Source organism: Delphinus delphis, chromosome 20 (assembly GCF_949987515.2).
Source record: "Delphinus delphis chromosome 20, mDelDel1.2, whole genome shotgun sequence".
NCBI lineage: Eukaryota > Metazoa > Chordata > Mammalia > Artiodactyla > Delphinidae > Delphinus > Delphinus delphis.
The window spans coordinates 3,161,922-3,184,610 of NC_082702.1; the positions used below are offsets into that span (position 1 = coordinate 3,161,922).

At 56.9% G+C, this 22,689-nt stretch overlaps 3 protein-coding genes across 10 annotated transcripts in view; 2 read left to right on the forward strand and 1 right to left on the reverse strand.

The window, feature by feature from the left end:
* Window positions 1-22,689, reverse strand: part of ZNF628 (zinc finger protein 628) — a 62,700-nt gene that overhangs the window by 25,958 nt on the left and 14,053 nt on the right. For 2 of the 3 annotated variants that reach the window (XM_060000122.1, XM_069540226.1), the window contains one exon: window positions 3,333-3,417. Coding sequence is in view for 1 of the 3 variants with exons in the window: in XM_069540226.1 (XP_069396327.1) it covers window positions 3,333-3,417 (85 nt within the window). In the remaining 2 variants the exon portion in view is untranslated. Of the gene's footprint in view, window positions 1-3,332; window positions 3,418-5,843; window positions 6,001-22,689 lie in introns of those variants that run through there. The other variant, XM_060000121.1, reaches the window with a different exon arrangement.
* ISOC2 (isochorismatase domain containing 2) lies at window positions 919-7,836 on the forward strand. Of its 6 annotated transcripts, none has more exons than XM_060000126.1 (7): window positions 920-1,030; window positions 4,282-4,325; window positions 4,637-4,774; window positions 4,897-5,106; window positions 5,398-5,491; window positions 5,651-5,768; window positions 7,425-7,655. In XM_060000126.1, the coding sequence occupies exons 3-7, from the start codon at window positions 4,640-4,642 to the stop codon at window positions 7,522-7,524; spliced, it is 657 nt and encodes a 218-aa protein (XP_059856109.1). In that variant the 5' UTR covers window positions 920-1,030; window positions 4,282-4,325; window positions 4,637-4,639; the 3' UTR covers window positions 7,525-7,655. The 6 variants fall into 6 exon arrangements, with proteins under 6 accessions (XP_059856106.1, XP_059856111.1, XP_059856109.1 ...); XM_060000127.1 differs by having other exon boundaries at window positions 5,421-5,491; XM_060000123.1 differs by lacking the exon at window positions 5,651-5,768 and having other exon boundaries at window positions 919-1,030; window positions 7,425-7,836.
* On the forward strand, window positions 8,149-20,940 carry SHISA7 (shisa family member 7). Its single transcript, XM_060000726.1, has 6 exons — window positions 8,149-8,201; window positions 14,181-14,890; window positions 16,385-16,539; window positions 18,090-18,155; window positions 18,602-18,751; window positions 20,176-20,940. The coding sequence occupies exons 2-6, from the start codon at window positions 14,211-14,213 to the stop codon at window positions 20,820-20,822; spliced, it is 1,698 nt and encodes a 565-aa protein (XP_059856709.1). The 5' UTR covers window positions 8,149-8,201; window positions 14,181-14,210; the 3' UTR covers window positions 20,823-20,940.

Sequence of the window (22,689 nt, forward strand, 5' to 3'; positions counted from 1 at the left end):
TTCCAATTTCAGATTGGCATTAGTGCTGTGAAGAAAATAGAACAGCGACCTGATCAGGTGACTACTTGATGTAGGGTGGTCTGGGAGGGCCTTGAATGACAAGAAGGAGCTGGTACTGCAAAAGTCTGGGATTCCAGGCAGAGGAACCAGCTCGTGCAAAGGCCCTGAGGTGGGACGTTGGGGGAACAGTAAAGGAGGCCAGCATGGCTGGAGTGGAGTGAGACGAGGGAGAGTGGTAAGAGGTGAGGTTGAGAGACTGACAAAGGCACACCATGAATTGGGGGTAGCTTAGATTTTATTCCAAGCCTGATGGCAAGTTCACTCTCCATCTCTTTCAACCCCATTTCCAAACACAGTCTAAATATTACGAACACCACCGTAGGAGGCAGGTGCTGTGAGATGGGGAAACTGAGGCACAGAGAACGAACGTGCGGGGAGAGGGAGGGATTTCTTGGCTTCCTCGCGCCTTTAACCCTTTCCAGGAAAATGCTTGGGTGTCTTTGCTAAGTTTGTCTCTAAACAGAAGGGCAAGGGTTCGAACACCAGGCCTTCCCCTGCCCTGGGCACAGCCCCTCCCTCTCTCTCTCCTTCTCTCCCTCTCGGCCCTGGGGTTCTGAACTTCACAGCCGGGCAGGTAGCGACCCACCCACTTCTCCAGCTGGAGTCCGCGTTCTCGGTACCCACCGCGCCACTCCGCCTTAAGCCCGCCACTCACACCTGTCACGACTCCCCATTGGTCAGACTGGCTGCTTTCCCGCCCCCTGACGGGCCAATCACGCTCTCAGGAAGGACAGTTGGCCCACACGCAGCCCCCCCCCCCCGCCAGGGAGAAGTAGCGGCGCTTGCGGATTGGATGGGAGCGGGGGGTGGGGCTGAGCAGAGCTAGACGAGTGCCTATTGGGCGGCTCAGCCCTGGTGGGCGGGACGCGGGCGGAGCCGGGGGCGGGCCAAGTGTCTGGGCTTTGGGAAACATCTACCAGGCCTGCGACCCCGCGGGTGGGCCTGAGCGGCGGAAGTCCGGCTGCGGGAGGTAAGTGACTACAGGCCTCACCTGCGGCGGACGGGCCGGGCCGCGTCCCGGCCCCTTCCTGATAAGGCCCTTCTGGCGCTGCGGGGGGACAGACCTCCCCCACTTGCTGGTGGAGGACAGCCGGGGAAGGACTCCTGCCTGGGCCCTCCAGAATTGGCTAGCCAGGGGCTCGAATTCTCCACGGGCCGCTTCCGCCCTCGCTACCAAGTTTCCGCGTCACCCCTGCGTGGTGGGTGGGTTTGGCTCCCATTTCCTCAATAAGGAAACTGAGGCTCAGACAGAGCTGAAACTTGCCTAAGGTCACACCGCCAGCTAGTCTCGGCTGCAGAACCGGGTTCCCCAGGCCATGGGGATCTGAACAGCCCCATTCGCTCCTCAGGTTGCCGCCCACCTCGGGCCGCTCCTCCTCCTCCGGCCTCGGGCTCCCTCCACCCCGAGGTGCGTTCTGAATTTTCATCACTTACCCAGAGTACCGGCAACTCTGTCTCCAGCCGAGACCCCCTCCCCACATTCACCCCCCCCACACACACACATTTTCATCTTCTCCCCCAAATCAGTTCCCCTCTCCAGGTCCCCAGTTAGTCCCTGGAACCTGCCACCCTTGGACCACTGGCAACCTGAGGATCTTCCTTCTTCCCCCTCCGACCACAGCCAGGCCCAGCTGCCCCCTCCCCGCTCTGTCCCCGCTGCCTGAACTGGAGCCCAGGCCTCACCCTTGGCCACCTGGACCGCAGTCCCCACTTTCACCCTGGCCTCCACCTCCAGTCCAGCCCCACCGCAGCCAGCGAGGCCTCCCTATTTTATTGTATATTTTGAAAACTTTTTATGGAAGTATATCACATATGTAGGAAAACAGAAATCACAGATACACAGCTCAAATAACTTCACAAAGAGAGCGCTCTGGTGTCAACAGCATCCAAATCCAGAAGCCGAACGTCCCCCACACCCCAGAAACCCCCCTTGCACCCCTCCTTCAACACTGCCGCCCAAGGATAACTGTTATCATAACTTTAATGCCACAGGTTGGTTTTGCTGGGTTCTTGCCTTATGTAAATCTTTTACTGTATTGTATTTATTCCTGACTAGACAACTTGTTACACATTGTCCAAAATTCAAAAGGAACAGACTAGTACACAGTGAAAATCAAATGTCCTTCAGTCCTTCACACTCTGCCCCTCAGAGGCCTGTCCCTGCAGAAAGAGCCTGTTCCTCATGTGCCTTCCAGAGAGAGCAGATACAGATTGGAACAGTACCTACACTTTTTTCTTCTTGCGTTTTGGCACAAATGGGAGCATTGTTATACACACTATTATGCTTTTTTTTTTTTCTTCACTGTTAACATCTCTTGGACACTTTTCCACGTTGTTACTTAAAGATCTCCCTTGTGATTCTTCCTGGCTGCAAAGAATTCCATAGTATGGATATACCATAACTTATCTAACCAGTACCCTAACCGTGGATGTTGGATTTATTTCTATTCTTTTGCTCTGGGCAGACGCCCATAATGAATAACCTTGTCCTGTAATGAATAACTTTGTGTCATTTCACAGGTATGTCTGCAGGATAAATACTTAGGATAGTTAGGAGTGAGTTCTCTGGGTCACAGGGTTTGTGCATCTGTAATTCTGAGAAATGTGGGCACATGGTTCTCCCTAGGGGTTCTTGCAGTCCCCGCTCCTACAGCCCAAAGGGAAGCTCCACCTCACTCTAGACTCCTGTCACTGTCACAGGCTTCCGGACATTCCAGCGCCCCCGCCCCCACCTGACCCTGTCCCTCCTGTCCCGTGGAGAGCTAAGCCGGGAATGGGAGTGAGGAGAGCACTCCAGGTGGAGGGAGCTGCCTGGGCAAAGGCCCTGAAGTGGGACTTGGTCACCAAGGCTGGAAGGTCTGGGTCCAGCGCCTTGTGGGAGGAGGGTACATCGTAGTCCTGAGGACAGAGAGAAGCCATGGGGCCCTGGGGAGAGCTGAGAAATAGGGTCAGCTCTGTGTTTTCAAAAAGGTTGTTTTCTTTCCCTCTCTCTTCACTTCCTCAGAGAGAACTCTGCCAAGATGGATTAGATTCCCTAGCAATCCTAGCACTGGTCACAGTTGTAATTATGCAATTAATTAATTCAGTGTGGTTTTGTTTTTGAGGGAGTTTCCATTCCATTTGTTTTTTGAGACAAAATTCACACAGCATAAAATTCACCATTTTAGCCATCCACTAGTTTTTAAACTTTAGATATGTCACACATAGAAAACATTTTCAGTGGTAGATGTGTTCCGTTTAAAGAATAATCATAGACACCTGTGGGGACTCACCAGCCAGCAACTGAAACTTCCCCCGAGTGAGTGTCAGCCGGCTTGCCCTCCACTGGGTCCGCTGGGTCCGCAGGGTCTCCGTTTCCTAAATAAATCAACAAATAAGTGAGTAACATGCAGAGAGAGAGGGAGCTGCAGACAAAAGCCAGGACTCCCATTTGTTTAGCAACTCAGGCACCCAGGGACACAAGCCTCTGGGTACATGGGCTGGGACATGTGAGACTTGGGGTGTCCAGGGCCCAGATGCTCACTCTGACGGGGGCAGGGAGGGGCAGTCCCCCCTCTAGTCCCCACAGGACCTTGGCCGTCATGGACTCCCGTGGGCTTCAGTGTCCTCCCCTTTAAAAGGGCTGCTGGCCAGGTGGCTCTACCAGTCCCCGACCTCTTAATTTTTATATTTCTCTCTTTTTTTTTTTGGCCATACCTCGCAGCATGCGGGATCTTAGTTCCCCAACCAGGGATTGAACCCATGCCCCCTGCAGTGGAAGCACAGATTCTTAACCACTGGACTGCCAGGGAAGCCCCTTTCTTTCTTTTTCTTAAAATTGTGGTAAAATACACATAACCTAAACTTTACCATCTCGACCATTTCAAAGTGTATAATTAAGAGGCACTTAGTATATTCATGATATTGGGCAACCATCACTACTGTCTAATTCCAGAACACTTCCATCTCCCCAGACGGAAACTCTGTACCCCTTTTCAGTCACTCCTCACACCCCCGCACCCCACCCCACCCCCGCTGCCCTGAGGTGGAAGCACCACCAACCCTCTCCCTGTCTCTGGACGAAGCCGCTTTGGGTTTGGGGCATTCCGTGTAAATGGACTCCTGCACGTGGCCTTCTGTGACTGGCCTCTCTCACTGAGCATCGCGGTGAGGGGCCTCCGCGCTGTGGCCTGTGTCGTTGCTTCATTCCTTTTTATGGCTGGGTAATATTCCACTCCACAGGTACCCCAGCCTTTCTTTCTAAGACCTGGAAGGGGGTTCAGCTGGTGAGTTTTCCACACGGGTAAACTGCTTTTCAGAGGAGGCAGTCAGACTTGAGGGACCCCAGGCCATGAAGGAGGGAGGTGGTGCAGCTGGGAGAATGCAGCTCTTTTTGCCTCGGGGCTCAAGTCCTGCTCCCTCTGCTATGGGCAGTGGGCCCTCAGTCAGGACACTTCACTACTTAGACCTCGGTTTCCTCCTGGGGGTCGGGGGAGGATCACAGTTGGAGCCTAGGGTGTAAGCATGTGGACCCTGGACATGCAGAGAAGCCTCTCCCTGCCTGATGCCACTCCCTCAGCCCCTCTGCCCACCCCAGGACATGGCAGCTGTGAGGCCCGGCCTGGGACGCATCATCCCTGGATCATCCATCCTCTTCCTGTGCGACATGCAGGAGAAGTTCCGCCATGTCTCGTTCTTCCCCCAGATCGTCTCTGTGGCTGCCCGCATGCTCAAGGTACAGCCCCTCCTCCCGCAGACCCACCAGTCCAGGGCCCCAGCCCCTCCTCCCTCAGACCTAGGAGTTGGGCCTCCGGCCCCTTCCTTGGGCTCAGACCTTTGCTCCTCACCCCAACCCAGGTGGCCCAGCTCCTGGATGTGCCAGTTGTGCTGACTGAGCAGTACCCACAAGGCCTGGGCCCCACAGTGCCCGAGCTGGGAGCTGAGGGTCTGCAGCCATGGTCCAAGACTTGCTTCAGCATGGTGCCCGCGGTGCAGCAGGAGCTGGACGCGCGGCCCCAGCTGCGCTCTGTGCTCCTCTGTGGCTTGGAGACACAAGCCTGCATCTTGGTGAGACCGCAACTGAACCTTGGGGACCTCCACTCACACCTGGGACCTCCCCAACTTAAAAAGCGTGTCTTTCCTGACCCAGAACTCTCTATCCTCCCCTTCCTGACCCATGACTCCCCTCCTGACCTGGGACTTTCACCTTCACTAAGGACCCCTCTCTTTACCTGGGGCTCCCATCCTGCCTAGGATCCCGTTGTAATCTGGGGACCTCCTGCCCTGATCCGAGCCTCCCTCATCCCATCCTCGTTCCCCAATCACTCACCCAGGATCCCTTTTCTTGTCTGGGGGTAGCCCTTACCTCTTTCTGCCCCTAGCACACAGCCCTGGACCTCCTGGACCAAGGGCTGCAGGTCCACGTGGTGGTGGACGCCTGCACCTCCCGCAGGTGAGAGGGTCCCTTCAGGGGTGGGGTGCATGTGGGATGGGTTTGGAGCACCCAGGAAGAACCAGGGGGTGGGATCCCTGCCGAGTTTGCCAGGTGTCTGGGTGTCCAGACCAAGGCACTGACACCGCATGCACACATGCACCCCCCGCCCCCCCGCAGCCAGGTGGACCGGCTGGTGGCGCTGTCCCGGATGCGCCAGAGCGGCGCCTTCCTCTCCACCAGCGAAGGGCTTATTCTGCAGCTCGTGGGTGATGCCACCCACCCCCGGTTCAAGGAGGTACTGACCCCCACGCCCCACACTCTGACCTCCCCCACCTCCTGTGCAAACGGGAAATATCTTTTCAGCACCCACCACATATTCACAGGATACATCCGGGAACACAGAAGGCTGCCGCCTCCAGGGGCGCTAAGTTCTAGTGGGGGGAAACTGCGGGTCAACACCATAAATCAATGAAAGGAGGAGCTGTCTGGCCACGAGGACTGGATAGAGAGATAAAGCAGGAGAGGGGGCCAGGTGTGCAGAGGAGGGGTTGCCTAAGGTGGTCCAGAGGCCTCCCGGAAGAAGGTGATTTTAGAGTGAGGTAGAGATGGGAGGGAGCCAGGCAGACGGGAGAGAACAGTCCAGCAGGGGCCCTGTAGATGGGAGCCCCTTGACCCTTTCCTGCCACCCTCTCCTCCAGTCTATGGCACTGAGGTCCAGCCTCCACACCCACCACCCGAGTGGCCTTCCTAGTACCCAGGTCTGACCAGGTAGTCCCCACTGCTTCACACCACTAAGGGCCACTGCTTGGCCCTTAGGATAACGGGACATGCCCGAACTTGAGATTCCCAGCCCTCTGAGGTCTGCCCCTTCCCCTCCTCTTAGTTCTGTTGAGCATTTATTGAGCACCTACTATGTGCCAGCCACTGTGGCAGGTCCAGGGGCAATAGCAAAAGACAGTCTGTATTCAATTTCGCGTTGTGGCCTGGAGCTGGGGAGGGAACATGTAGAATGTGTGAGAAATAAGATGGGGGCTGGCAGCTGGGAGGCCCCTCCTGGGGGGTGGCCTTACAGTGGAGACCTGAAAGTGCAGGAGCAGCCAGTCATCCAGAAAGTGGTCCTGGCGGAGGGGACAGCTAGGGCAAAGGCCTGGACGTGGGGCTGAACGTGACTTATTCAAGGAACGGTAGCAGGGCACGGTGAGTGCAGGCTGAGTGTGGGAGGAGGGGAGGCAGGGAGGAGCCAGAGCCTTCCCAAAGATTTTGGTGGGGGTTGGGAGGGGCAGCCATGGGGGTTTGCACAGGGGGGCTGGACACTGTCAGATCTATGTGTAGTGCCAGGTGGCTAATGGATATGTGGTAGGAAGGGGGGAAACCAGGGTGGAGGCAGCGGCGGGGATACAGGCTTTGCTTATTTTCATTTTTTAATCTCTGCAGGTTAGCATGACAGGGATTGCTGATGGGTGCAAGGTGTGAAGAGGCAGCACAGAGAGAGGATCTGGCTTGAGCGCAGTTGCTCAAGCTCTCTACTGATGGGGGTGGCGGTGGCGGCAATGAGGTTGAGAGGTCAGGTGACCACCAGCATCTAAGAGGCAGCTGGATAAGTGAGTCCAGAGTTGAGGGGCAAGGCGCGGGCTGGATTTGAGAGTTGAGGGATAAGAGAGGTGAGATTACTTAAGAAGAAGCATGTGTAGACAAGGAGCCCCAGGACAGAGTCAGTCACGCTTAGTGGTCCAAGTCAGCAAGGTGGACCGAGATGGCAGATGATCAGGTGCTAACCCTGGTGGCTATGGTGAAAGGGAGGCCCCAAGAAAAGTTTTGAGAAGAGGCAATGGTGGGTTTGGCCAGTTGCTACTAAGGGGGCAAGGGAGATGAAAATGGAGAAGTATCCCTTGGATCTGTCATGGGGATGAGAACCCTTGACGCTTCCTGACTCCCTACCCCTACCCTACAGATCCAGAAGATCATCAAGGAGCCCGCCCCAGACAGCGGGCTGCTGGGCCTCTTCCATGGCCAGAACCCCCTCTTCCGCTGAACTCCCAACCCTGCCTTGAGGGGAGACCGACCACCTTCTCGTCCCTGGGACCTTGGAAGCGCTTTCCCCCCCATTCTTGGATCCCAAGAGTGGTGCAGTCCACCGGGGGTACCGCCCCCTCAGCAGGGGATGTGGGTGCCGCTTTTCCATTGGACGGCAGCTCCCGGAAATGCAAATGAGACTCCTGGAAGCTGGGCGGGGGTTGGCTGAGCCGAGCTGGGGGTGGGGCTCGGCCCCCCCTCCCCGGGCCACTTCAAGGGGCGACAAGGGGAGGGGGAGGGAGTGTCACAGGCTGTGTGGGACCCGGTCTCAGAGAATAAACATTGATGTGACTGTGGACTGAACCATTCTTGGGTTTGGGGGGTATCCCGGGGGCGACTGGGGGCTGCGGGCGGTGGCGGAAGAGGGGTCCCCAGCAGGTGGGGAGGGGGAGGTGCCTCTTCTCAACTCCAAGCCGGCGCGAGGCAAAGGCGAGGGCTGGCCACTGTCACATCTGCACCGGAGCCGGCGCGCATCTGCACGGAAAAGAACTGCCGGCCCGGGGTCGCCCAACTCGCTGCCGGTTGCCCCCCCTATCAGCGCGCGCACGCCCAGCCGGGTTGGCTCGCAGACACGCGCTGGCTCTGCCTCCCCTGGCCGGCCCCCCACGTCGCCACCACCCCCGACTCCCCCAGGGTCCCGCATCCGGAAAGTGAGGTGAGCGTGACCGCACCCCGGTGCGGAGGGGGAAACTGAGGCACGAGGGACTTGGGGACGGGGAGGAAGGAAGAGACAGGCATGCGGATGAATGGATGGGAAGGACAGACAGCTTCAGCTGAGTGGTCCCTGCTCCCCTAAGACGCAGGAGCCCGGGGATCCACATAGGGGCTCCCAGAATTCTGCAGCCCCCTTGGAAATCTGGGAGTTGGGACTCTACGGACCCCCCAGTCAGGGCCCCTCAGCCCCTTCAGAGTCTTAGTCCTCCCCCCGCCCCCACCACATCCTTGGGTGCCCAAGAAGGCAATCTGAGTCCCCCAGGGACCCAGGCATCAGAGCTCTCAGCCAGACCGCCCCCCATTGGGGAAACAGAGCCCCCCCCGCCCCTGGATCCCAGACCCCTCCCAGAAGTCCCGGTTACCGGACCCCGCGATCAGAGCGCCCAGCACCCCCTCTCTCCGCAGGGATCTAGGAGTCCTTGCCTCCCCCCTCCTCCAGGAGCCCCTGGGACCGGGCGCCGGCGCCCCCGGCCCCCGCCTTTCGGATCCAGGTGTCCCCCCCTCCTCACCCCCCAGCCTGAAGCTTCGCGTCTCGGAGGCCGCGCTCGCGTCGCCATGGCAACAGGAGTCTATTTTGCGCTGGGAACACACAGCTCCCGCCGCAGCGCCCCCCCACCCCGCCCCTCCAACCTGAGCCTGAGCGAGAGTGGGGGGCCCGGGGAGGGAGACTGGTGGTCCGGGGTCGGGGGGAGACACAGAGACACTCAGAGGGACAGAGATTTGTAGACAGCAAACCTAGGAAAGAGACAGAGACACGGAGTCAAAGAGGTAGCGAGAGATGGGGATGTGGAAACGGGGAAGACACAGGATGTATAGAGACAGAGACTGGGCAGAGGGAAGGAGAAAATGTTGGCACACAGAGGAGACTTGGGACAGAGACTGAAAGATGCAGAGATGCGATGAGACACGTAGAGAGAGACAGGCTCAGAGAGGCCGCGCGACCCAGGGCACCTCCCGATAGAGATGAGAGATCCGCCGGCAGGCTGAGGGAGAGGCGGTGGGAGGCGACGTCCCGGGAGGAGGTAAGGACACGGAGACGCAGAGACTCCCAGAGACAGAGACAAAAGAGACAGGAAGGCCTAGGGACCTGGGCGGGCCGCTGGGAGTGCGTGGGGAGGGTCCGCATCTCTCCCTCAATCCCACCTCCCACCTCCCAGGTGGCGAGCCGGAGGCGGCGCTGGATCCCTCCACCCTGCCTCCCCCGCCCGGAACTGGGATCCCCGCCCCCGCATCCAGACCCCTCCCCTTCTCCCTCCGCTTTTCCCCTCCAGCCGGGTCCGCCTCCTCCGGAACCCAGATGCCGCCTTCTTCCACATGCCTAACTCAAACCCACCCTCAACCCCAGATATTCCTAGGAGGCCGTCCCTTTGCACTCGGACACCGCCCACCCTCAGCCCCCACCCCGCTGCCACCTGCGGACCCCTCTCCAGCACCCAGTTGCTTGAGGTCAGGGCTTCTGGCTTTTTCTGGGTCTCCTCCCCTCTGCGGGTCTCTATCCTCCTCTGGTTCTCTCTTTCGAGCTCTTTCTCTCTCTCTCTCTGTCCTTCAATCTCTGATCCCCAGTCCTCTGGGTCTTTGCCCCACCCCCACCCCGTCACTGCTCGCCCTATGGGTCTCTGCCCTCCCAGGGCTCTGTCCTCTTTTCTTTGGCTATCTGTACTCCCTTCTCGTCATCTCTGTTCCTCTCTCTCTGGGCCTCTGTCCCCCTTTTTCGCCGGGTCTCTGTCCCTCTCTCTCTGGGTCTCTGTCTCCCTCTCCCTGAGTCTCTGTCCCCCTCTCCCTGGGTCTCTGTTCTTCTCTCTGGGCCTCTACCCCCAACCCCGAGGGCTCTCTCCCCCTGCCCCCCGCGCCCTGTTCTAGCTCTCATTCTCTGCTGCCAGGCACCTCAGAAGGCAGTCCTTGCCCCCAGAGCCCAGCTGGCAGGGTCAGGAGAGGGGGGGGTGGGGGGGCTGTGAGGCACAGCGCTTGCAGGGGAGCGGGTGGGGGAGGGGCTTCTCTGGGAGCCCAGGACCGAGTGGGGCCTGCTCTGGGACCCCTCCTCACACTGGCTCCCCTGATCTCTGTCCTCACATCTCTGTCTCTCAGGTCCTGGGCTGGGGTGCTGGGTTCTGGCCCTGAGCTGCTAGGTGTGTGTGGTGCGGGGAGGGAGATCAGGGTTTGGGGGGCATTCCTCTCCAGCTGTGAAGGAGGAGTGTGCCTTCCGGTGTGTGCTGGGGGGCTGTCTGGGTGTGTCTGATGGAGGGCCACATGCCTGCTTCCAGACTCTCCACCACTGGGTTCTCACTGGTGTGTGTGCCTATGAGGTTGCGTGACTGTGGGTTGTGATGTGTGCCACTGCGTGCCCACGTGCAGCTGGCTGGGGCAGGTCCCTGGCCATGTTCTGGAGCTGTGTGTGGTCCCAGTGTGTCAAGGTGTCTGAGATTGTGTCTGACTCTTGTGCGCTGTGGGTGGGAATGCCCCGAAATGCATGGTTGTGTGTCCACATGGAGCTGTATTGTGTGTTTGGGGAGGAGAGAGGCTCAGGTGTGCCGCCAGGATGACATTGGGTGTCCTTGCGTGTTGTGTCTGGGACACTGGGTGTCCTGTGCTCTGTGTCACTGTGTGTATATAAGCTCTGTTGTGTGTCTGTGTATAGTTTTGTGTGAGGTAGAGGAAGAACTGGTCCTCTGTATCCTTGTGTGTGGACCAGCTGCTGTGTCTGCAGTGTGTCTCCTCCCCACCTGGAGGTGCTGCCCTGCATCAGGAGGTGTGAGGCAGGGACAGGAGACTACAGGACGCCCACTGGTCGAGGGGCTGTGCGTGTGTGTGTGTGTGTGTGTGTGTGTGTGTGTGTGTGTGTATTGCTGGGTTGGAGGGGATGTAGGCTTCTGCTCCTCCTGCCTCACTCCCCAGAGTTGTCAATGGCCAAGAGTTTAGTTTCCCTGGCTCTGTGCATGTGTGCGAAGTTGGAAGGGACAATGGGACTCAGTTAGCAGAGGGAGAAATTCTGTCCATGGAGCCCAGCCAGAGGCTTGGCACAGCACAGGGACTAAGAGGGCAAACTGCTACCCCTGCGGGGCAGATGAGACAAAGGTTCCCCCAGCCCAATGCAGCTCCCTAGCATCTATGATTTAGCAGACAGATGGTACCCTTGCATGTGTTTGAAAAGGTACCCCTTCCCACAGATGGATGCAGCCCCACCAGCTGCATTCTTAGGAAGGAGAGCGCGGCTGGATTCCAGCCTCTCAGCCAGACCCTCTTGTGCAGTACACAACCTGCCCAACCATATGTGGCAGCCCTCGTATGAATGAAGGAATCCACATCGCCACACACGTGTCACTCTCAGAAGTGGTGTGTCTGTGTGCATGACAACCTATGTTTCTCTGTGTGGGATAATGCATCCATGTTCTGTGGGTGGTGGTGCCCTGAGTTCAAAGCCTAGCACCATTGCTTGGGCACTGCGACATCACCTGACCTTTGTTGGTTGGTTTTTGTTTCTTAACTGTGGTAAAATACACATAACATAAAATTTAGCATTTTAACCATTTTAAGTGTACAGTTCAATGGCATTTAATATATTCACAGTGTTGTGCGACTACCACCACTATTTAGTTCCAGAATATTTTCTTCACCCTGAAAGGAAGCCCTGCCCCCATTAAGCAGTCACTCCCCATTCCCTCCTGCCCCCAGCTCCAGGCGACCACTTATCGGCTTTTGTCTACATGGATTTGACTATTGCAGACATTTCATATAAATGGAATCATACGATATGTGACTTTTTGTGTCTGGCTTTTCTCTCTTAATGTTTTTGAGGCTCTTCATGATGTAGAATGTATTGGTGCTTCATCCCTTTTTATGGCTGAATAGTATTCCATTGAATGGACAGACTACATTTTGTTTACCCATTCATCAACCGATGGGCATTTGGGTGGTCTCCAGTCTGGGGCTGCTGTAAATCATGCTGCTAAGGACATTTGTGTTTTTGTGTTAACATGTTTTTCAATTCTTTGGGGCATATGCCTAGGAGTGGAACTGCTGGGTCATGTGGTAACCCTATGTTTAACTTTTAAGGAACTGCCAATCTGCTTTCCAGAGTGTGGGCCAAGGCACTTCTAAGATGCCCGTTAAACACCAAGTGGAGGCATCCAGCAGGCAGTCTGGAGGCGAGCTCAGGGGAGGGGCCGGAGCAGAGCTAAAAGGGAACGTTGAGGCCCCAGGTGCAGCCTCCCATAGCCCTCTCCCCATCCCAGGCCCCAGCAGTTTTCATAATGGTGTGGTCCCTAGATACATGTGCACTCAATGGGAAGGAATAAAGGATAAAAATAATACCAAACGACATTTATTAAACTAGTCCCACCCACCCACCCTCTCTCCCACTTCCTTGCACTGCTTTTATTTCTTCATGGCCTCCATAATTTCTTAGTGTTTCTTCATAACAGTTTCAACGTGCATCCCATTAATTTGTGTCTGCATACTGGCTTTTTCCCCTCACCAGAAGGCAAACCCCATAAAGACAGAGGAGGAACCCTGTGGTTCATCTACTGCTGCATCCCCAGCCTCAGTAAACACTGCTGAAGGAACCCCTCCTGCCAGCCTGTTGCCATACAAAACAGCTGGGCGCACCTGTCCCATCTGGCCCCTCCCATCCTGTTCACCCTCCTATAAGTATAGCACCTGCGCTAGGCCAGGCACTGCCCTAAACTCTCTACACATATGAAATCGGTTCGTCTTTCCAACCACCCAGTGATAGCCATCCTTACCCCTGGTTTACAGATGGGGAAACTGAGGCACATGGGGACTTAGGTGTATCCAGTATCAGGCACCTGGCACATGGTGGAGTTGGGGGATGAACCACTACTACCCTGACTCTCCAGCTGTGCAAGGAGACACGTCAGACCTGAAACTGTGAGCATGGGTGTGTGTGTGTGCGTGAAAGAGAGACAGACCACAGAGAGAGACAGAGACAGAGAGAGAGACTGAGGCTCAAGATCCCTTGATTATCGGACGTAAATACAAGAGAGAAATAAGCACTGGGGAAACTGAGGGCCACGTGGGTCTAAGGCAGCAGTTCTAACTGGGGGCAAACGTGCCCCCCGGGGGGATATTTGGCAATGCCTGGAGGCATCTTATGTTAACACGATGTGGGGGAATGTGAATGCTCCTGGCGTCCAGCAGATACTGCTGAACACCCTACAATGCACAGGATGGGCCCCCACAAGCAAGTACATTCTGTGCCCAGATGACAGTAGCGCCCAAGGTGAGAAACCCTGCACTCCCTCTTTCCACCTCCTGGTCTATAAACTCAGGTTCTCAACTCCAATCTCTCTCTCTCCTTCTCTCCTCCCCATCTGCTCTTCTTTCTCTCTCCTTCCCCATCTACCCGACTCCTCCCATCTCGCCCACCCCACCATGTGTCTCCCTTCATTGCCTCCCTTGGTCCCCCACTGACCCATCCCAACCTCCTCCCCACTCTGCCCACCTCTCACTCTGCCCACCTCTGCCCTCCCTCACCTGCATCTCACCTCTGGCTTTCCCCTCTGCCCTCTCTCCCTCACCTGCCTCCATGGTTTCTTCTCCCTCCATCACATCTTTCCTCTGGTTTCTGTCCACCTCTCTTATTTCTTCGCACCCCCGATGCCACTGTCGACTTTCCCATTCTTTCCTCCACCACTCATCACTCACTCTGATCTTTCTCTGCCATTATCATTTCCGTTCTCCTTCCGCGGTGTCTGGACATCCTCCTGTTGCTCCCCCATCACCGTGCACTGTCCCGTGGGACTGCCAACTTTGGGTCCATACATGTCCCCTCCATCTTTTCTGTTTCTTGGTTTGTGCCTCTCCGTCCTTCTACCTTCCCTTGGCCCTGCCTTCCTCATCATCTCCGGCCCCCATCTCCACATTTCTCCACCTCTGGCCACCTTTCTCCCGCCCGCCGTTCCAGCCTCGGTTCTCCCCCCAGCCTGGCTGCCCCATGCCGGCCCTCCTGCTCCTCGGGACCCTCCTGCTCCTGGCCTCGACTACCGGCCAAGCTGGGGCGCGCCCGTCCAACGCCACAAGCACCGAACCCCCGGGCCCGCTGCCCGCCCTGCTGGCGCACCTGCGGCGCCTGACCGGGGCGCTGACCGGCGGCGGGGGCGCGGCGGGCCCAGGGGCCAACGGAACCAGGACCAGCACCCCGAGTTCGGCCGGCGCGGCGGCACGGGCGCCCCCTCCTGCCGAGCTCTGCCACGGCTACTACGATGTCATGGGCCAGTACGACGCCACCTTCAACTGCAGCACTGGCTCCTACCGCTTCTGCTGCGGCACCTGCCACTACCGCTTCTGCTGCGAGCACCGCCACATGCGCCTGGCGCAGGCCTCCTGCTCCAACTACGACACGCCGCGCTGGGCCACCACGCCGCCGCCACTGGCCGGGGGCGCCGGGGGCGCCGGGGGTGCGGGCGGGGGACTCGGGCCCGGCCAGGCCGGGTGGATGGAAGGGGGCCGGGCGGGTGGCGCCGGGGGGCGTGGGGGCGAGGGCCCAGGGGGCAGCACGGCCTACGTGGTGTGCGGGGTCATCAGCTTCGCCCTGGCCGTGGGCGTCGGCGCCAAAGTGGCCTTCAGCAAGGCGTCCCGTGCGCCCAGGGCGCACCGGGAGATCAATGTACCCAGGTGTGTGTGCTCTGGGGCCGGAGGGTGGGAAACCTGGGGGCGGGGGCGGGGCCACGGGAGGCGGAGCCATCAGGGAGTGGGGCCGGTGGAGCGGGGGGGCCGGCAGGGTGCAGGGAGTATGGCCAGAGACTGAGGCAGCCACCAGGAGCGCAGAAGCCAATGCCTTGGAGAGATGGGCGGGACATGAGAATATATGTGACTTAAGTGGCAGTCTATGGAGTGACCGGTAGGCTCGGGCCTTCATTCATTCAAACAAATATTTCTTGAGCACTTTCTGTGAGCCAGGAGCTGGGAACACAGCACTGAACAAAACAAAGTCCCTGCACTGAGGAGTAAACCTGGTTTCCAATCCCAGGTCAGCTGCCTGCAGGCTGTGTGACCCTGGGGGATTTGCTTAAACCTCTCTATGCCTCAGTTTCCTCGTCTGTACAATGGGCCTAATAATTGTTCCCCACCTATTCAGACTGTAATGAAGATTACCTGGGTTAATTCATGTTGAGTCCTGGTACCTGGTAAGCCCTCAGTAAATGCTGGCTACCGTTATCATTAAGACAGTAAGCAAGGAAACACATGTGCAATATACTTTTAGATCCTGATAACTGCTGTGAAGAAAATAAAGTAGCATAACGAGTTGTGAATGGGAGGGACAGTGTTGTTTTACACGAAGTGGTCAGGAAAGGCCTCTCTGAGCAGAGACTTGAAGGAAAAGAGAGAACCAAGCAGATATCTGTGGGAAGGGCATTCCAGGCAGAGAGGAAGCCATAAGTGCAATGGCCCTAAGGTGGAGTGTTTGCAGGACAGCGAAGCGGCCCATGCAGCTGGAGTGCAGTGGGTGAGGAGGAGGTGGACAGAAGTAGGCAGAGGCCAGGTTTATCCTAAGTGTGATGGGGGAGCCCTGAGCTCCGTGTGTCACCATCTGATCCCTGGGCTGTGCGTGTGAAACTGCAAGGGATAAGGGCAGAAATGGGGAGACCAATTGGAGACTGTGGCAATAATGGTGAGAGATGGGGCTGGTAGAAGCAGAGGTGGTGACAAGTGCTCCGAGTTGGGATACATTTTGGAGGGCGAATCCACAGGATTGCTAAGGGCCGTGCAGGAAAGAAAAAGAAGAGTCAAGGGTGATTCTAGGGTTTGGGGTCCACATAGCACCCTTTATTGCCATGGGGAAGGCAGCAAAAGGAACAGGAGTGAGGTCCCAGGTTCAGGGTGGGGCAGGGCCACAGAGAGGACGATGTGGGAGGGACCGCAGAAGGGGTAGGGTCCAAATACATAGGGGAAGGGGCGCTTCAAGCAGGAAGTGTGGTCCGAGGGACCTTGGGGCAGGCGGTGCTCAGATTGATATTAGCAAGGGGCGTGGCCAAAGGCTAGAAGCCGAGCTGAGCTAATGGATACACCCAAAGGTGAGAACGGAGAGGGGAAAGAGGCCTGCGCCCTCCCTCTCCCCACCCCCAGCCCCAGTCCCCAGGCCACTGACCATCCCTCTGCCACTTCTAGGGCTCTGGTGGACATTCTGAGGCATCAGGCGGGGCCTGGGACCCGCCCGGACCGGGCACGAAGCAGCTCCCTAACCCCGGGGGTCGGGGGTCCCGACAGCATGCCCCCGAGGACGCCCAAGAACCTCTACAACACCGTGAAGCCCACCAATCTCGGTGAGTGAGAAGTGGGGCTTCGGCTGCCGCCTCTGCTGCCTCTGCATCTGCCCCCACCCCTCATCCCTGTAGCTCCGCCCTCCACGGATGGCTCCATCTCCCATTGCCCAGGCCCTGCCCCTAGCCACAGCCTGCTGTCTCTGCCTTCCCTGAACCGTTATGGCCGACACCTGTTTTGGGCAATGCACTGGACTTTGCAGTGAGCCAGACCTCCTCCCTCACCTCCTGTGGGCACCCTGGGTGGGAACCCTGGGTGCTACGATGGATGATTTAGATTTAGACATTCTCAACCCCTGCACTTGAGAAACTCATGTCAGACCACCCAACAGCCAGTGACACACAAGGACTCACTTGGTAACTGAATTAGAATTTGTTGGGAGCCAGACGCCTGGATTCAAATCCTGGCTCTACCACTGTGACCTACGGCAAGTGACTTCGCTTCTCTGGGCCTCAGTTTGCTCATCCATAAAATGAGAATCATAACAGTACTCACTTCATATTATTGTTATTCTTATAGTTTATGATGAGTGCATCAGTGGAGAAGTCCAGGTAGCTGGAAGAGGTTTGAAAAGGGTCTCATTTGGTGTGAGGGGGAGGAGTTCCCTCAGAACATGATGTTTGAGCAGTGGCCAGGAGGGTGAGGGGCGTTTCTTGGGCAGGGGGATCTCTGAGTGGCTGGAGCACAGCTTGTGAGGTGGCCAGAGCTGAGGCTGAGGAGAGGGTGGGCAGATACCTCAGGAAGGGCCTTGAGTACCAGGCTGAGCTGAGTGGCTCTGCCTTTGTCCTGAGGGCAATGGGGAGCCATGGAGGAGTTTAGAGCAAGGGAGAAGCAAAGTCAGAAGTGGGTGGAAGAACTATGTCTCTGGAACCCATATGAAGGAAGATCGATGAGAGGAAGAAGGCTCCAGAGGAGGCTTGCATGATGATCCAGGCAGTAAAGGACAAGGCTTGATCTGGGATCAGGAACGGAGGGGAGGAGATGGGTTTGAATAGTAGTGATAAGGAAGAAACATTTGACCTGGATCTTGAGGGGTGAGTAGGAGGTCTTCAGGCAAAGAAGGAGAGGAAGGGATTCAAGGCCGAGAGAACAGCATGACAGCATGTGCAAAGGCCCTGTGGCAGAACTGAGCTGGACCATTTGGGCATCAGAGAGAAGTATGGCTTGAGGGGAGGGATGGGAGATGAGGCTGCAGATGTCTGTTGGGGACAAGTCACACAGGCCTCAAATGCCATCCCCAGCTTAGACTGTGTCCCATGGGTGATGGTGAGACATGGGAAGAGTTTCGAGCAGCAGAGGGACAGGGGCAGGTGTACATGTCAGAAGTACTGCAGTGGGGCTGATCTTGGAGATGGGCTGGCCATTTCGCCAGAAGGCTGGTTTGATGATCCAGGAGGGAGAAGCAAGTCAGGGCAAAGATTCAGTAAGCAGGAGGGACCAGAGCTGGGGACCAAGTGGACATGGGTGGGGATCCTTCCACAAGACCAGGACAGCGGTGCCAGCTGGGAGCAGGCAATGGCAGTGATGCCACCTCCCCTCTTGGTCCCCACAGATAATCTGCACCACAACTACCTGCACCTCAACGTCAACAGCCCCAAACACCACGCTGCCACTCTGGGTATGGACCAGGGCGGGGCTGCGGGGAGGGCAGGGCTCCTTCCCTTCCCACCCTTGTATTGAGCCGGAGCCAGGTGCCCAGCATAGGGCAGGTGTGAGACCCTGGGAGCCTGTCCGCACAGTCCAGCCAGGTAACCCAGTGAGGCTCAGTTTCCTCATTTCTATGCCAGAAGTGGTCTGCGGGAAGCTGCATGGAGTGCGTCCCTTCTAGCCTGGGGCGGGGCACACAACGAGTGCTGAGCAAACGCCAGTTGCCCCTCCTCCTCCTCCTTCCCCAGCAAAGAGCACCCGAGGGTTGGGGGGAGTGAGCACAGGGAGCTTGGACTGCTGCAGCTCTGAGGGGCTGGGATTCCAGATTTCTAATGCTCTAAGGGGGCTGGGGGCCAGAACTGCTGGGTCTGAGGGAGGAGGGCCTGGACTGACCCCAGCCATGCCCCTCTGCCCCAGACTGGCGGGCCATTCCGCCGCCCAGCCCCTCCTTGCACTACTCCACGCTGTCCTGCTCTCGGTCCTTCCACAACCTCTCGCATCTGCCCCCGTCCTACGAGGCCGCTGTGAAATCTGAACTCAACCGCTACTCCTCCCTCAAGAGGCTGGGTGAGTCCCGGGAAGGGGAGCTACCTGGGCGATGGGGCGGGGTCAGGGCCTGGGTTCAGGACAATGGACAGTGACCCGATAGCCTTCTAAAGCTTTAGATACCCCGCCCCCGCCTTAGATTTTTCTCCAAGTTTGTTCCAGAATTACCTGAGGTAATTTTGTATCACAATTACTTGGGGTGCTTTTTGAAAATGCAAACCCATGGTCCTCTCCCCAAGATCTGTTGCATTCATCAGGACTTGTATTTGCAATGAACAGAAATACAACTTAAAAAAAAAAAAAGGTGACTATGCTGGCTTGATAACAGAAAGTCTATGTGCCACAAGCTTCAGGTGTGGCTGAACCCAGGTGCTCAAAAGCTGTCTCCAGGATTCTACATCTCTCAGCTCTGCTGAACAGTGGGCTGGCTTCATTTTCAGATAGAATCTCCCCTTGTGATGGCAAAGACTGTCCTGAGAATTTTCAGGGCACTTCTACCAGAAGAGTCTCTCCCAATGATTCCAGCAAAATTCCCAAGCCTGGATCCCACTGGCCAAAAAGGGTCACATGCTTGTCCCAAAACCAATCACTGTGACTCTGATTGGACATTTCTGGGTCAGTGGCCGATCCCTGGTAGTGGAGTAGCCTTCAAACATTTTAAACGGAGATCCACAGTAAGAAAGGATTTTTATATTGTGTCCCATGAGACCCACATACACTGGCACATTTCTAAATTACAGTAAAGTTTTGAAACTTGTTATTATGGACATTTTCAAACACACTCGAGAGTAGAGGAATTGTAAAATGAGCCCCATGTTCCTTTCACCCAGCTTTAACAATGGGCAACATTTTGTTAATCTCTCCTCCCTCCACCCCATCTTTTGGTGGATTATTTCAAAACAAATCCCAGATATCATGTCACTTTATCCGTTAATATATCAATAACACACACAACTGAAATAAAAATTTTGTGAATGGTATTCACCCTTATTCTCTTATTATGGGACACTTTCTGATAATTTTCTATTCTATTTCATTTTGCCAAATGCTGGTCCCTACCCACAAAATTGACTTTTCAACCCATGAATGGGTCGAATCTCCAAGTTTGAAAAATACGTGCTACAGGATGAAAGGGAAGGGAAAGTGGTTCCTCAAAAGCAAGGGTTGGGTTCTACTCCCAAAAGAAGGGATGTTCCCAGGCAATTAAAAAAAAAAAAAGGTCCCCCCTCATCTATGATCGCAGCATTGCAAGCTGGGCCTGGGAATCTGCATTCTGCTAGCTTGACTGTTCTGACTGGTTAAAATTGTGCCCCTGCCCAGGCTAATGACCAGGAAGTTCCAGGTAATGTCTGGGGTCTTCCTGGGGTGGGGGGTGCCCTAGGGAAGGGAGCACGTTCTGGGCTGGCTGAGGACCCACCTCTGTGGTTTCTTCCCTTCTCCCCCAGCCGAGAAGGATCTGGACGAGGCCTATCTGAAGCGCCGGCACCTGGCAGAGATGCCCCGCGGGACGCTGCCCCTGCATGCGCTGCGGCGACCTGGCACAGGGGGCGGCTATCGCATGGAAGGCTGGGGTGGCCCCGAGGAGCTGGGCCTGGCGCCCGCGCCCAACCCACGGCGCGTCATGTCCCAGGAGCACCTGCTGGGCGACGGGGGCCGGGCACGCTATGAGTTCACACTGCCACGCGCGCGCCTCGTGTCACAGGAGCACCTGCTCCTGTCGTCCCCCGAGGCCCTGCGCCAGAGCCGCGAGCACTTGCTGTCACCCCCCCGCAGCCCCGTGCTGCCCCCCGAGCCCGCCGCCCGCGCCAGCCTGGCCGCCTCCCACTCCAACCTGCTGCTGGGGCCCGGGGGGCCCCCTACACCGCTGCACGGGCTGCCCCCGCCGCCCGGCCTGCATGCGCACCACCACCACCACGGCCTGCACGGCTCGCCGCAGCCCGCCTGGATGTCAGACACCGGCGGAGGTGGGGGCACGCTGTCTCGCAGGCCGCCCTTCCAGCGCCAGGGCACGCTGGAGCAGCTGCAGTTCATCCCCGGCCATCACCTGCCCCAACACCTCCGCACTGCCAGCAAGAATGAGGTGACTGTCTGACTGTCTGAGGTCGGGCCAGGGGCTTGGGGGCTGCAGCCTGGGGCCCCCACCCCGGCCTGCATCCCCCAACACACGCCAGGGGCCTGGGACCAGATCTGCGGTGGCCGGGAGGACTGCCTCCAAGGACACTGTTTTGGATGAAATCATCACCTGACACAAAGCTTCCTTCTGCGATGTCACGGCAGATGAGACCCCTCCTCCTATGTCACAGTTTGAGGCAGGACCTCCTTCCCATGACGTCATCACAGAGGAAGAGGCCTGTATGTGAGGTCATCACTAGCGAAAATGTCTTTGTTCACCACAGGGACAAAACCTCCTTCCCATGAGGTCATCACAGAGGAAAAGGCCCACCCTTAAGGTCATCACTAGAGGCATCTATGCTCCATGGTGTCATCACAAAGACTTCCCTCCTGTGATGTCATAAGAGGAACAATGCCTTGTCCTATGACATCATCCCTAGAGACAGAGTCCTTCCTATGATGTCACTGCATAGATAAATCTCATCCTTATGATGTCATCTCTGGCACCAAAAGGCCTCTTTTGACATCATCATCACCAGGAAAATATTTTCTTCCAAAGAAGATGCCTTTGTCACCACTACAGACAAAGCCATCTTCGTGGGACACATCACAGGGGAAAGAGCCTCACCAGCTGTGTCCTCACTAGACATAAGGCCTCCTTTCTACGACATCATCACAGGGACTCTGCTTCCTTCCTGTGATGCCATCGCCAGAGAAGGTGCCTTGCCCTATGATGTCATCAGAGGGACTGTGCCTTTTCCGTGATGTCATCAGCAGAGATGGCAGCCCACTCTGGGGACATCTCCAAGACGAGGCCCCTTCTGCAATGTCACAACCAGACTCTGCCTGCTCCGAGATTACATACGCCATGAGACACCGCCACTGCTGCTGCCAAGTCCCGGAACGGCAGGGCACACTCAGAGTCCATGACTACCCTGGGGGGGTCACCAGAGAAAGTGCCCTGTCCTGAGGTGTCACCTAGGGGTGCCCTCACTGGGGAGGCTGCCCCGGCGGAGAGGTCTCTGCCACAGATGACAGGCCATCTGTGGATTGTTGGCAGTGGCCCTGCCCCAGCTGAGGCTCTGCCCCACTGCTGTGAGGTCATCACCAGAGACACTGCCTGCTCTGGAAGGCCATTGCTTGTAATGGTATCACCAGAGTTTCTGCCTTGTCCCACCATGACTTGGCTTGGTCACTCCTTCCCCTGACCCTAGAGACATGCCCTGCGGGATTTCCACCAGAACCTCACCTAAAGGGTGGTTGGGCCACGGGTCCTGTGTGACTCCTGGAGGATAGCACTCCCAGACTGGCTTCTGCTCCCACGGAGGCCACTCTGGCCCACCAGGCTCCTGGAGTCCTGGGACTCACAGGTGGCGCTACTTCTCTCTGCCGTAACTACAGACATCACCACCTCTGTAAACAAAGTCCTGGCCTCCTGGTGGGGGGTGGGGAGAGGTGGGAGTATGCCTGCTATTTATCTAGCTGATGACATCATCAGCACCACAAGACTTCCACCACTCCTGGTGGTAAGTTGCACCTGGGGTCCAGTGTTAACCATGCCTGATGATGACATCATTTCCCAGGATTCCCTTTGACCTATGGTGTATTCATCTCCCAGGATCCACCATAACTAGGATATCATTCTCTTCCAGGATTTACCATAACTATAGTGTCACCTTCTCCCAAGGTTCCCTATAGCCAATGGTGTCATCATCTCCCATGATTCTGCACAACCATGATGTCATCATCTCCCATGATTCTCCACAACCATGGTGTCATCATCTCCCAAGATTCACCACAGCTGATGACGTCATCATCTCCCAGAACCCGCCATGACCAACGGTGTC

What these genes read in the sequence shown, in the direction of transcription:
- ISOC2 (XM_060000123.1), top strand. Translation starts at nt 4,640, where the DNA reads ATGGCAGCTGTGAGGCCCGGCCTGGGACGCATCATCCCTGGATCATCC. An exon ending in AGACACAAGCCTGCATCTTG is followed by an intron (nt 5,107 to 5,397) that starts GTGAGACCGCAA and finishes GTCTGGGGGTAG; the next exon opens with CCCTTACCTCTTTCTGCCCC. An exon ending in GACGCCTGCACCTCCCGCAG is followed by an intron (nt 5,492 to 7,424) that starts GTGAGAGGGTCC and finishes CCTACCCTACAG; the next exon opens with ATCCAGAAGATCATCAAGGA.
- SHISA7 (XM_060000726.1), top strand. Translation starts at nt 14,211, where the DNA reads ATGCCGGCCCTCCTGCTCCTCGGGACCCTCCTGCTCCTGGCCTCGACT. An exon ending in CGGGAGATCAATGTACCCAG is followed by an intron (nt 14,891 to 16,384) that starts GTGTGTGTGCTC and finishes TGCCACTTCTAG; the next exon opens with GGCTCTGGTGGACATTCTGA. An exon ending in CGTGAAGCCCACCAATCTCG is followed by an intron (nt 16,540 to 18,089) that starts GTGAGTGAGAAG and finishes TGGTCCCCACAG; the next exon opens with ATAATCTGCACCACAACTAC.